General features: G+C 38.0%; 3 protein-coding genes across 3 annotated transcripts; 2 read left to right on the forward strand and 1 right to left on the reverse strand.

The window, feature by feature from the left end:
• Positions 1-1,179: 1,179 nt before the first annotated feature.
• Positions 1,180-7,402, reverse strand: LOC105163754 (protein FAR1-RELATED SEQUENCE 3). Its single transcript, XM_088881881.1, has 6 exons — positions 7,098-7,402; positions 4,264-6,618; positions 4,081-4,170; positions 3,554-3,703; positions 2,970-3,086; positions 1,180-1,670 (listed from the first exon to the last, which is right to left on the reverse strand). The coding sequence occupies exons 2-6, from the start codon at positions 6,505-6,507 to the stop codon at positions 1,626-1,628; spliced, it is 2,646 nt and encodes an 881-aa protein (XP_088738007.1). The 5' UTR covers positions 6,508-6,618; positions 7,098-7,402; the 3' UTR covers positions 1,180-1,625.
• A 660-nt stretch (positions 7,403-8,062) lies between these two features.
• Positions 8,063-9,720, forward strand: LOC105163753 (short-chain dehydrogenase/reductase 1). Its single transcript, XM_011082203.3, has 5 exons — positions 8,063-8,235; positions 8,312-8,555; positions 8,742-8,819; positions 8,912-9,097; positions 9,201-9,720. The coding sequence occupies exons 1-5, from the start codon at positions 8,129-8,131 to the stop codon at positions 9,576-9,578; spliced, it is 993 nt and encodes a 330-aa protein (XP_011080505.1). The 5' UTR covers positions 8,063-8,128; the 3' UTR covers positions 9,579-9,720.
• Positions 9,721-9,928: 208 nt separating this feature from the next.
• LOC105163752 (short-chain dehydrogenase/reductase 1) lies at positions 9,929-12,403 on the forward strand. Its single transcript, XM_011082202.3, has 4 exons — positions 9,929-10,761; positions 11,299-11,376; positions 11,467-11,652; positions 11,762-12,403. Exons 1-4 carry the CDS (start codon positions 10,480-10,482, stop codon positions 12,137-12,139), a joined length of 924 nt encoding a protein of 307 aa, XP_011080504.1. The 5' UTR covers positions 9,929-10,479; the 3' UTR covers positions 12,140-12,403.
• Positions 12,404-12,778: the final 375 nt, after the last annotated feature.

The following is a 12,778-nucleotide window of genomic DNA, read 5'->3' on the forward strand; positions in this document are numbered from 1 at the left end:
ATACCAAATCAAAGAACCCCAAATGATGATTACTCGTAGAAAATTTCTTTTTCTTTTCTCCCTCTAGTAGTAATGCCAGATGTGGCATTGATAGCAATGGCCCCATGGTAAGCTACTGGCTTGTTTAATATGATCTAAGTTTTGTGGTTGGCTGCTGGATAATCTTTATCAAGGTGAATTATTTACATGATAAGTGTAATTGCAGAAATCAAGTGTTTAGTTACTCTCCTCGAGTTCTCCATGAGTCATACAATAAGTCCCTGTAGTCATGTGGATGAAGAGTAACAGAGTAACAATATTGTGGATTGATGTGTTTTGGTTAAAAGACTTGAAGTTGCAAAGCTGAGTGAAGAGCGCGCATCTGCCAGTTATTATGCTTTGAAGATTTTGATATTGTGATAATAGAATGTACAAATGAGGGATATACGAAATCGTTAAGGAGTAAATTTTTTGAACAATGGGATCTATATTGTGGTAAAGTGAGATGATTTATACATTTTAGTATTTTTAATAATTCTTTTTAATTTAATTAGTTGAACCAGATTTATCATTAATTGTCGACTGTTATTGCCGACTATATGCTTGGACCTTCTGTTCTAAAGCTAGATAGAATTGGATGCTTAATTCATTGCAAGAGGTCTTGCTCTCGGACGCTCAAATTTTGGCCAGATATAGCAAAAACAACAGGAGATGTCCTCTTTTCTACATCGCGTTTGTTAAATCACACGGACAACTTTTTCAGGCGAGAAATTGCACCCTTTGTTACCACAAGACGAGATTGGCCCAAGAAGATAGCTAGTGTGGGATGAAGGAGGATGCACTTTGTGTTTATCACGACCAGAATCGAATATTAGCCGACTGGATTAACCCTGCCAAATTTCTTCTTTCCAAAGACATTACGTTAGGAAATAAACATTGAAAATATGACCATTATGTTTGTTTTCATTTTCAGATATTGTTTGGAATATGTTAAAATATACCCCATATTTGTCATTATACAGAAATATTTTATTTGGGTGTTTTTAACTATTTTTAGCATAAATACATATATTTATATGTACGCGCACATGTACATAAATATATATTAAAAAAAACATGATTTGACAATGAACAATAATTTTATCTCTCAAAACACAACATTAAATATGCAATACTTACTTTAAATTATTTCAAAAAACAAATCCAAACATGCATACTATTTTTAACATATACTTATTTATTTTTCTCTCTATCGCCACAAAACACTAAGAATTGGATCCAAACACTATGCACATTTCCATGAAAATAATCGCGCACGCACACTGTATAGCAGCATCAACAAGATACTGTTGTTTTACTACTAATTTCTACAAAGCCGACTAAACACATACAACATTCCATCTGGAAACCCATGCAATCTTGATCATCGGCAATGCCAGAGTGAACTCATGCCTAGTAAGACCTACTGGTATGTACATTTACAAACTTGCAATTAGATTCTGTAGCAGGACCAAGGAACAACTACAGCCTGTTTAGAGATGCACGGAGGACTTAAGAGAATTGCAAACTCGTTGGAGAAAGTTCAGTCAGTAAGTCAACTCCAATATGCACTTCACCTTGGTATGAAAGTCGGAAGAAGGTGGGCTCTACTTTCGCTGCCTTTTAGCTGTATTATCTTGTTTCGTGTTGATCTGCGATGAAAAAAAGGACATCCATATTAGAAAACCATCATCCTTCGGATGGCAAAAACGTAATAATAATTGATCAAATGTAGTTGGCAAAAACTATGGATGATGCGAGTAAATCTACGTACTTGGATTATAAGTGGAAATAAGGAAAGTTGATCAATCATGCATCTTCTCGAGGAAGTACAAACAAGAAAAATTTGAAAAAGAAAGCATGCATTTTGAAACAACTGAATAGCGTAGCACAGCAGCTACTCAACACGAATCAGATTTTCCAGCTAGCGTCAGACCCAAGAATCTAAGAACAAGCTATGCTCAACAAGTTAATCATCTTTTATAATAGGCTGTTATTAACTTCCATTTGGCAAGCTATCCCAGCTTACACAATGTAAGAAATTGAAGAAGTGCGGCAGAAGAAGTCTAAGGTAATACAGACACCGATTATGAATAGACAAAGTATTTATGTTTGAAGTCCTTTCCTATTCAAGGAGCACATCTCAAAAAAAAAAAAATAAATAAATAAATAAAAAATCAAGGAATGATTCTAAATGGCTAGTGAAGGACAAATAATTTTTTGTTAGTGTAACAAATTTCAATAACAATTGGCAATAATAAAAGAATATGAAGCAGAAAGAACATAAACTCCAGAGTTGGTGCCAAATAATGAAGAGAGTAGATGAATAAAGAATTGTGTATAGCATGATATTGCATGCTGTTGGAGGTCCCATTTGTACCACAAGAATTACTTTGCTAATAATCATCAACGAGATCAATTTTACATTTATACATGTTATATCTTTTAATGAATATACTTCACATGCCTTATAATCTGCTATTCAAGTATCTGCCATTCACACCCCGTAATACCTAAGGAGATACTCGATAGGATAGAATATCTACATGCTAAGCACAATAAATGCAATGATTCATTTCCGAGGAAAATGATGAGTAACCCGAAGAAATGGAAACACTTAAGATCACTGAAAAACAAAAACAAGAACAAGAATAAATATCTATGGACTATAGAAAATTCCAGTTTGTGTGGCTGTCTCATGAATGTGCAATTCTTGAGAGCAGTAATGTCATAATTACTGCTTGATACAAGAATATTTATGAGTCAAACATATAGAGGATGTCGCCTACTATCTTCTTTTGTGGAGCAGAAAATAGAACTAGCATCATAGGGTACTGTGTATTGTCTCAAGGAAGATGAAAGATATCATATAAACCTCAAATCATAAAGATGTGTTAACTGTGAGTTTTTACAAAAACGGAATGTAGTGGCAGAATGCAAGGAATACTTACTGCATTAGAGAGTTGCTCACGAATGTATGCCATTGATCTCAACATGGCACCTAAAGTATCCCTGGACACCTGAAATTTCACTTCTGATTCTCCTGAGGTTGTCTCTGAGTCTTGAAGCTGAAGATAAAGCAGTCTATATCCAGTAGAATGGCTATTGCATTGAAATACAGGAAAAGAAGTATTTTCCAATACGATATCAAGTTACCAGCAGGAAAATGATGGTTAAACAGTCATATGCTTTTATCATTGTTGGACAATATTAACTTCTGTCAAGTACCTCATCCCAGTGGTCATAGATTGACAAATTTCTCTAAGGAAATCGAGCAATACTCAAATACACATGTAAAGATGATAAGAATTAATGCGCGCTGCTACAGAGATGATCTAAACCAGAATATGGTAGACTACAACACAAAATTGGCATTTGAACTTATTAAGTTCCACTTAACTGTGTTGAGTATATATGCAGCAAGATGCAGAAGTCCTCTTTGGCCATTCAGTCCACTTAACATACAAGCATCATGTAATACAAGGAAAGGTGACGTTACTACATCAAACCAAGAATTAATTTGAAAATCACAAACCTTCAAATTGATGACTGCGACTTTATTGGCAGGGGTAGAAAGCTGTTCGCTGATGTATGCCATGGACCTCAACATGGGCTCTAATGTGAGCCTCGATAGCGAAAACTTTACCTCTGACTCTCCCACATGAGTTCTGCTGTAATCTTGTAACTGTGAAGGAGCAAAAGAAAAATAAATTTGAATCATTAATTTAATTTTAAACTTTAAGTTTGCGATTACAATAGGCCCAGTATTTACTCAAAAGATCAAGATTAAATGACAATTTTTAAAAGACTTTGGTCCTTAGGTATCATCAGGAATAATTCTTTCAAATAGCTTGTCCACACCTGAACTCAGTTATAAGAAAAGGCAATCAACAGAACCAACTAAAAAAGGAAATTTATGAACCCGACTAAGAAAGGCACTAAATAAGATAGATCTCTCAAAAAATCAAATACTGCAGCATAAATTGTTTCTGTACAAGAAATGAACCATTCAGTATATTAACTGGTTTGGAGCAAGAGATCAATGATGCTGGGGGCACAAACCTTCAGGTTAATTACAGCTAGCCTACTTGCTGTGGTCGAGTTTTTATTCTCCATTACCCAAGTCATTGACTTCAGACAAGGAAGAACCACCTGTGGCAGAATGACATATAACGAAAGCTTAGCATCTTCTTCTGCAAAGGATATTTCATTTATCTGAACAGTAAGTCTAGATTTATAGTTTACCGTTCTATCAGAGTGACCATCATCATGATTAACAGAAACTGGGGCCATGGTTGGGGCATTTAAATCAGAAATGGGATGACTAGTAACACTGGCATCATTAAGATTAAAACGTCGTAGTATTTCATCTTGCCGTGGCCATAGTAATGGGGTCATTTCTGGAGTTGCTGTGGATGTTCTTATATCATCATAACCAACTCCACTAACTTGTGAGCTTGATGGTGGGACTTTTGCTATACTTCTCTTAATATCGGAAACCTTCTTCCCTCCTTCTCTGAGACTAGCAAGTACCACACTGTATGTCTCTGATGCTATAGCCCCTTCCTCAGCCAATTTCATAGCTTCCTTGCATAAATTGTTATATCTTGTAATCAGTGACTCATGACTCTGTGGCTCACTGTGTTCTTCAGATGCAATCACACTTTTAGCATTTATGGTCCACCTCTTTAAGATGTAATGCCATGGCAATGTAAGTACATTTGTTACGGTAAAAACTGTCAATACATGTCTACATAGGATGCCAGAATACTCAAACATCTGACAGCTACAATTTGCTTTCATTTCTGCATTGTTGACTGATACAATATAGGCTTTATTGTCATCTTCAAATTTTGCAACCCTGTATATGCTGCTAGCTACATCACCATCAATTCTGTTTGCAGTGTATACAAATGTCTCAACTAACTCCTCTTGGAATTTTGAGAACATTCTCTTTGTATACAAGTTTGCTGTCTGTTTTTCCATTGGGGAAGGTGTCCTCAGCACAGGGGTGGTGCATATTGTATCAGAATCAGCTTCTATTTCCCTCTCAAATGAGTTCTCTAAAGCTCTTTCATATTCCCTAAAGAACAATGGCAAAGTAGTTTGTTGATTTACATAGCCATCAAAAAATGAGCTCTCAAATCCCAGACAGGGAAAAATAGCAAAGAAAGAATCCCGAAAATAAGCAGGCACCCATTGCCTGCGAGCATCATATATTGACTGAAGCCAATCATTTCTCTTCAGATCATATTTTTCAAGGAGAGACGCCCAAAATGATTCAAATTCCTCAACAGTCTGAGTCATGTTGATGCAATTATACAGATCCACCTGAAAATTAGGATGAGCAAGACAGACTTGGGCCATTCTTTCTTGCCCTTCTCTTAACATATGCCACTTGTTTATACAATGCCGGGCTTCTGGAAACACCTTACTAACTGCAACCTGTATGGCTCTGTCCTTATCCGTGGTCAGGGATACAGGGGGACGGTCATTCATGGCAGTTAGAAACGTCTGAAAAAGCCACACATATGTAGCTTCTGATTCATCTAGAAGTAGAGCACAACCAAACATAATTTTCTGACCGTGATGATTCACCCCTGTGAATGGAGCAAATGGTACTGTGTACTCATTTCTTCTGTAAATCGTGTCCATAATGACGGCATCACCGAAATGACTGTAAGCTGCCCTTGATCTGGCATCTGCCCAGAATGCATTAGCCATGCGGTTCTCTTCATCAAGTTGTATGGCATAGTAAAATCCTGGGTTCTCAGCCTGCATTTTCTTAAAGTAATCGAGGAGATCCTGGGCATCCCTAGCTAATGTTCTTCGCCTAGGATGTCTCGTCATATAGCTTAACGAGCCAGTGTTCTTAAATGTATGATTTGATTCTGGAAGAGACATACTCTTCCCTACATGGTTCATTTCTGGAGGGACATGGTTTCCATCCATAGATGCATACATCACACCAGTAGGCACTATGTTGACACCTTGGTGAGACTCCACTACACTGTTCATTTTGGCAGTAAAATGTCTCCTTGGGTTGAGGTAATGCACTTCACCATGACTTAAGACCGGATGAGTGTGCTCCTTTCCAAGTTTTGTTACTATCCACTTGTTTTCACCCCTTAACTCAATTTTAAGCATGGCCCTGCATCTTTCACCAGGTCTTTTTTTCAACCCATCTCCAGAACACAAAAACTCCCGGGAGGTTGCTTTGCCGGCTGGCTTTGATCTATTAAAGTGCCCAATACGGATGCCAAACCCTAGACCTCTAGCATAATCTTCATAGAACATTTTTGCTGAATCTTCAGAATCAAATTCCATCCCGACATGCGGTTCATGAACAATCCTTTCCTCATCCTGAGCCAAAGAGTGGCCATAAGCATTCATTTCTCCACCATCATTAGAATCATCATCTCCGTCATCTGTGATGCCCCCACATAGCCCCATGTTGCCCTCTTCCAGATCAATCAATTCTACATCCATACCACAACCACTCTATATCACCATCACAAACTCTAATCACCTGAACATTAGCACGAGTATGCGTGGACGTCTTTTGACAGGTTCATAGAACTCTAATCCACATGAATTCAACTGTTGACACACATCAAGACTATATGTGATCGAGCGCAAATAAATATGCATAAGCACTGTTCCCTAAAAATTCATTAAAACAACAGAGACAAATACTCGGAAGCTACCCCAGCATCTAGCCAACTTTAGGAGGCTTGGGTTACTCTGTACCCCTAATTTTACTTCAGAACTCCCAAAACACCACCAATATACCTCCACCAAGGAATATATTCTTGAGAACTTAGTTCTTAACTTAAAAACCACAGCATAATTCATATGCACCTTGGCAAATTCTTCAGTCTAACGTGAAAAATTTTCATATATCGTCAGCAGTAGATTACTATATCACCAGTCAATAGAAACCTTCCCATGCACTTCAAAATCTTCACACACAGTCAGCTCATGACCAGAGTAATAATATTCAAGGGGGCAAAAGAGACGTGTAGGTTATAACGTATATATGTATGATTGTACATAAAATGCATGAGACAGAGAGACACCTGTGATCAGAGGGAAAACATAACTCGTTCAGAGTGATCGTGGAATTAGATGAAATTGGATTTTTCTAGGGTTTCTGCATGATCCGATCGAAAGGGAGGGAGGAGTCAGACGACGGCGTTTGGGAGGTACCGGCGACGGTGCGGAAAGAGTGTGAGTTAGTGGGTGTCCCATGTATTCCCAGTGACCTTTGTGGACGCTAGCCATCAGACCGTCAATTTTAATCTAACGGCTGTGATTGTATGATAACTAACCCCAACCCACCTTGTGATTGCTGATGAAAGATCAGTGATCTGTAGGTCCCCTTCTTTGCTGCTCATGTGATATGTCTACTACTATATAATTATGCCTACATTGGATTTACCCCCAAAAAAAAATTACCAAAAAAGTAGGGCAAAATATATTAACACATCTTGAAATTAGGCCGAAATACATAAATGTGTTGCATTTATTGGTATAAATTTCATACTTCTTCTTTCTATTATTTCACTGCCCCTTGAGGGAATTTGTAATTTAGAGAATCAAGAAAATTTTGTGATTTCTTTACATTGCCATTCTTAAACTTTCACTTGTTGACATAAAGCTCATAATTCAATTAAAATAAGATATGAATTGATAATAAATAGTGATTTTTATCTTAAAAAAAGACAATATCAAATACTTATTTTAAAATATTTTAAATTACCTATAAAAACAAATACGAACATATTATCTGCAATACATACTTATTTATCTCTATTTTTCTTTTCTCTATCTCCAAAATACAAAACAAAATATTCAGAAGTAAAGCCAGACAAAATCAATTGTTTTTTTGGGGGTTATTTTAATTATTTGTTTAAAGGTAAACCTAGCAACGGACCCCTTTAAATCATTATTAAAGAAGAAATGGAGAGAAACACCACAGTTAAGCACAAAGATGAAGATTCTTTACAAAGTTATTTTAATAAATTGAACAAATAATTACATTAAGGAATCAAATGCCCACAAGGACTAAAACATCAAGATTTGACTGGGAAGTGGGAACTGTTTGTAAATGGGGTGGCTTCAAGCCCTAACATCACTCAATCCACGGCCAAGATTTCTTCCCAAGAATATCCATGTACCAACAACTGCGAACATGGAACTCAACGCACCAACAAGGTAGGTAAACTACACACACAATCATTAATCTGAATTCAAACTCAGGTGTAATAATGTAGTTATGATGTATTCTTAGGTATGCAGTGGTCACCGGAGCCAACAAGGGGATCGGCCTTGAGACAGTCCGGCAGCTTGCCAAGGCGGGCGCCACCGTGGTCTTGACAGCCAGAAACCAGGAGAGGGGAACGGAAGCCACCAGATTGCTGCACCAATCAGGTCTGTCCAATGTGGTGTTCCATCAGCTTGATGTTCGGGATGCCGAAAGCATACAGTCCCTCGCAGACTTCATCACAGCACACTTCGAGAGACTCGACATTTTGGTAAGATCCAGAGCAGCATGAAACTATAAGTTTATCCCACCATAGCAACAGAAACTTCTTCTGAGAATTGTCTGTAAATTATGTTAAAATTAAAGAATAATGCAGAATGAATCAAACTAATCGATTCTTGACTTAGTAAAGCTTTACCTAGTGGAATATTGAGGGTTGATTGATTGATTCCTGCAGGTAAACAATGCTGGAGCTTCTGGGGTAGAAGTTGATGAAGATGGCCTAAGGGCTAAAAATATTGAGCCTGCAACATGGGTAAGATATAGCAGTAAATCACTTCAGTTCAGCACCCTTGTTAAACAAAAAAAAAAACCTGTTTGATGCTTACTTTCTCCTCCAAAGTGCAGCTAGCAGGCAAGGCAGTGAACTTGATTCAAGATGTCATGAAAACAACCTATGAAACGGCAAAAGAATGCATAGATACCAATTACTATGGAGTCAAGAACGTAACCGAAGCACTTCTTCCGTTGCTACAGCGCTCCACCTTAGGAGCCAGAATTGTGAATGTTTCTTCCCTAAGGAGCGAATTACGTGTATGCATATCATCAGTGTAGTTTATTAGTGCACAATGTATCGATCACTTTACTGATGGCATTGGACAATTTTAGAACTGAGTTTCTGCTTGTTCTTGTGTAGCGTATCCCCAACGAGCAGATAAGGCAAGAACTTGGGGACATAGACACTCTGACGGAAGATAAAATCGACAGAATACTGCAAAAGTTTTTGCATGATTTGCAGCACGATGCAATTGAAGCGAACGGATGGCAAAAGATGCTTCCAGCTTACAGCATCTCGAAGGCCACACTTAATGCATATACCAGAGTTCTTGCAAAGAAGTATCCCAACATGTGTATTAATTGTGTGCACCCCGGATACGTGAACACAGATATCAATTGGCATACGGGAACGATGACGGTGGAAGAGGGAGCTGAAGGGTCTGTCATGTTGGCTCTGTTGCCTGAGGGAGGACCTACAGGCTGCTATTTTGACCGGACACAAGTGGCTGAGTTTTGATTGCTCTGTTCTCATCTGAACTTTTGAAATGGATCGGTGTTGTCTACATGGTGGTTGCATTTCTTTGTTGTAATTCCAAGTTAAGAGAAGACTCTTTTTGCTACAATCCTAAGTAATAAAAGCATTGGGGGTTTTCGTAGCATGTGTTTTTAGCATGAACAGTGTGAAATGCTTAAATAGATTACAAAATAGCTTGTTTTTTCGTAGCTTGGTTTTCTGATAATCTATTCTAACACAGTGCACTAGCAGCAGTTAACCTGTTGATTCTTGCGAGTGTCTGCTTGGGCTACTATACCTGAAAACATGACTGACCATATGATCTTCACTTGTATCCAGAGGCATTACGTCGAATTACGGAGTTCCCAAACGAACACATTGCTACGACGAACCCCGGCAGTAGATGGACGAACAATCAGCCCATATCGTAAGATTGCATGTAGAAATTAGGTAGCAGAGAATATTACAAGTTTTCCATTTAGCTGATGTTTATTCGTGCATAGCATGGATGTCCTTAAAGCAGGAAAAAAATCGACTCAAAATCTTTTCTAAGAAATTTTTATATCTGTTTGAAGGGAAAAAATTCTTGTCCAAACTCGGTTCAGCCAGACCTAAATCAATCACATGATAATACACTTGTCATGTAATTGATGTACAATTTAAAAAAAGTGATAGATTGGTTGGCCGAACCCAAGTCCGAGTAAGAATTTTCCTGTTTCAAGATTAGTGGGAGCTATTTATTCGGCCAAGATCTGATTCGTGATATGGAATTTCGCAAAGTCAGGGAATCACTCTGACAAAAACCCACAAATAAGCACCATTATCAAAACTAACATCAATCACATCATCTCATGATATCCTATTCCTAAACATCAGCACCCATATAACAACTCCTCCCAACAACATGGAACCCCACGCAGTTCAGCCACCAACAACAAGGTATGCGGTGGTTACCGGAGGGAACAAGGGGATCGGTCTAGAGACCGTCCGGCAACTGGCCAAAGCGGGCGTCACGGTGATCTTGACAGCCAGAGACGAGAAGAGGGGAATGGAAGCCACGAGATTGCTGCATGAATCAGGTCCGACGTCGAATGTGGTATTCCATCAGCTTGATGTCCGGGATGCAAAAAGCATACAGTCCCTCGTAAACTTCATCGGAATACAGTTTGGAAGACTTGATATTTTGGTAAGGAGCAGTGATTTAAACCAATGTTAATTGCTACTTCAACAAACCAACTTGTCACAATGCATATAGCTTATTTGTAGTTTATGCTTTTGACTGATTAAATAAGTTTTGTCTAAAGTTCTTTAGAGACTAATGCATTATGGATCAGACTACTCAGTTCTTGACTCAGACGGTGGTCGGGTGAGCTTATAAGCTTTTTATAACGTATGCTTGAGAGCTTATAAGATTCTACAAAGCGTTTGGTAAATTTGTTAAGAAAAGATCTTATAAGTTCTAAAAATAAGATGTTATGAGCTTAAGGGAGTTGCCAACTTATTTCTAAGATCTTAACAAAATTTTTTCAAATTAATTACAAATTTGTCACTAGTAACATCTTATAAGTTTCATAATCTTGTTTTGTTCAAACACTTGATGAACTTATTTTTATAGTAAGATCTAATATCTTATAAGCTCTGAAACATCTTATTAGTAAAACTTCAGTGCGCAGAGACGCCAATTATCTCGTAAACAAATTGAGTGGTTGATTAATTCCTGCAGGTAAACAATGCTGGAGTTACCGGAGTAGAAGTTGATGGAGATGCCTTAAGGGCTAAAAATATCGACCCTGAAATATGGGTAATTAAGATCATATAGCAGTAAATCACTTCGGCTTAAAAACCTGAATGATAATTAGTTTTCTATCTTACTTTCGCCTCCAAACTGTAGCTAGCAGGCAAGGCAGTGAACTTGATTCAAGATGTTGTGAAAATAACGTATGACACGGCAAAAGATTGCTTAGATACCAATTACTATGGACTCAAGAACTTAACCGAAGCACTTCTTCCGTTGCTGCAACGCTCCACCTCAGGAGCGAGGGTCGTTAACGTTTCTTCCCTGAGAGGCGAATTACGTGTAAGATGAACATGACCGTAGTTGTAGTTTGTTAGTGCACAATTTGTCGATCACTTTGTTAATGGTATTGGACGTATTTGGAACTGAGCTTTTGCTTGTTCTTGTGCAGCGTGTCCCTAACGAGCAAATAAGGAAAGAACTTGGGGATGTGGAGACTCTGACAGAAGATAAAATTGACAGGATACTGCAGAAATTTCTGCATGATTTGCAACAGGATGCGCTAGAAGTGAATGGATGGCAAATGATGCTACCGCCTTACAGCATATCGAAGGCCACACTCAATGCGTATACTAGACTTCTGGCGAAGAAGTATCCCAACATGTGTATAAATTGTGTGCACCCCGGATATGTGAACACGGATATCAATTGGCGTACTGGCACGATGATGGCGGAAGAGGGAGCTCAAGGGTCTGTCGTGTTGGCTCTGCTGCCTGAGGGAGGACCTACAGGCCGCTATTTTGACCGCACACAAGTGGCTGAGTTTTGATTGCTCTGTTCTCATCTGATGAAATTTTGAGATGGATCAATATTGTTGTCTACATGCTGAATGTTGATTTGCATTTCTTTTTTGCAATTTCAAGTTAAGAGAGCCTCTTTTTGCTACATTCCTAAGTAAGAAAAGCATTGTGGTTTTCATGGGTTGTGTTGTTAGCAAGAACAGTGTACTAATAGCAGTTAACCTACTGATGCTTGTGAGTGTCTGCTGAGACTACTCTTACCTCAAAAGATGACTGATCTTATTAATCACCTCGACCGGTGAAGGTCATATTTCGATTAATAGATTTGAATTTGAGGTGAGGATTTGGGAAAGAGATTTCAAATGACTTCATATTAAGAAAATTTGAGATCGATGGATGTTCAACAAAATATAATTCAACAAAATATAATTCAAATATAGAAAGATAGGAATTGAAATTCTTTGAATTTAGAAGTACACATGCAAATTCAAAGAATTTATGATAAATTTCAAATACAACGTAAGAGATCAATCCAAATACAACATAAGATATAAGTAGAAGCTGGACTATAGGGAGGATAATAAATACCAGGTGTGGAGCACATCAACATCCATCAAGATAAGGAACATATCAATCATACCCTAAGGGGGTGATGAATCTGATGATTG

This window comes from Sesamum indicum, linkage group LG6, assembly GCF_026168435.1.
Source record: "Sesamum indicum cultivar Baizhima isolate 11 linkage group LG6, ASM2616843v1, whole genome shotgun sequence".
Lineage (NCBI taxonomy): Eukaryota > Viridiplantae > Streptophyta > Magnoliopsida > Lamiales > Pedaliaceae > Sesamum > Sesamum indicum.

What these genes read in the sequence shown, in the direction of transcription:
- LOC105163754 (XM_088881881.1), bottom strand. Translation starts at nt 6,507, where the DNA reads ATGGATGTAGAATTGATTGATCTGGAAGAGGGCAACATGGGGCTATGT. An exon ending in TAGCTGTAATTAACCTGAAG is followed by an intron (nt 3,704 to 4,080) that starts GTTTGTGCCCCC and finishes GCTCCTTCACAG; the next exon opens with TTACAAGATTACAGCAGAAC. An exon ending in TCGCAGTCATCAATTTGAAG is followed by an intron (nt 3,087 to 3,553) that starts GTTTGTGATTTT and finishes CTTTATCTTCAG; the next exon opens with CTTCAAGACTCAGAGACAAC.
- LOC105163753 (XM_011082203.3), top strand. Translation starts at nt 8,129, where the DNA reads ATGGGGTGGCTTCAAGCCCTAACATCACTCAATCCACGGCCAAGATTT. An exon ending in TCGAGAGACTCGACATTTTG is followed by an intron (nt 8,556 to 8,741) that starts GTAAGATCCAGA and finishes TGATTCCTGCAG; the next exon opens with GTAAACAATGCTGGAGCTTC. An exon ending in ATATTGAGCCTGCAACATGG is followed by an intron (nt 8,820 to 8,911) that starts GTAAGATATAGC and finishes TCCAAAGTGCAG; the next exon opens with CTAGCAGGCAAGGCAGTGAA.
- LOC105163752 (XM_011082202.3), top strand. Translation starts at nt 10,480, where the DNA reads ATGGAACCCCACGCAGTTCAGCCACCAACAACAAGGTATGCGGTGGTT. An exon ending in ATATCGACCCTGAAATATGG is followed by an intron (nt 11,377 to 11,466) that starts GTAATTAAGATC and finishes TCCAAACTGTAG; the next exon opens with CTAGCAGGCAAGGCAGTGAA. An exon ending in CCCTGAGAGGCGAATTACGT is followed by an intron (nt 11,653 to 11,761) that starts GTAAGATGAACA and finishes GTTCTTGTGCAG; the next exon opens with CGTGTCCCTAACGAGCAAAT.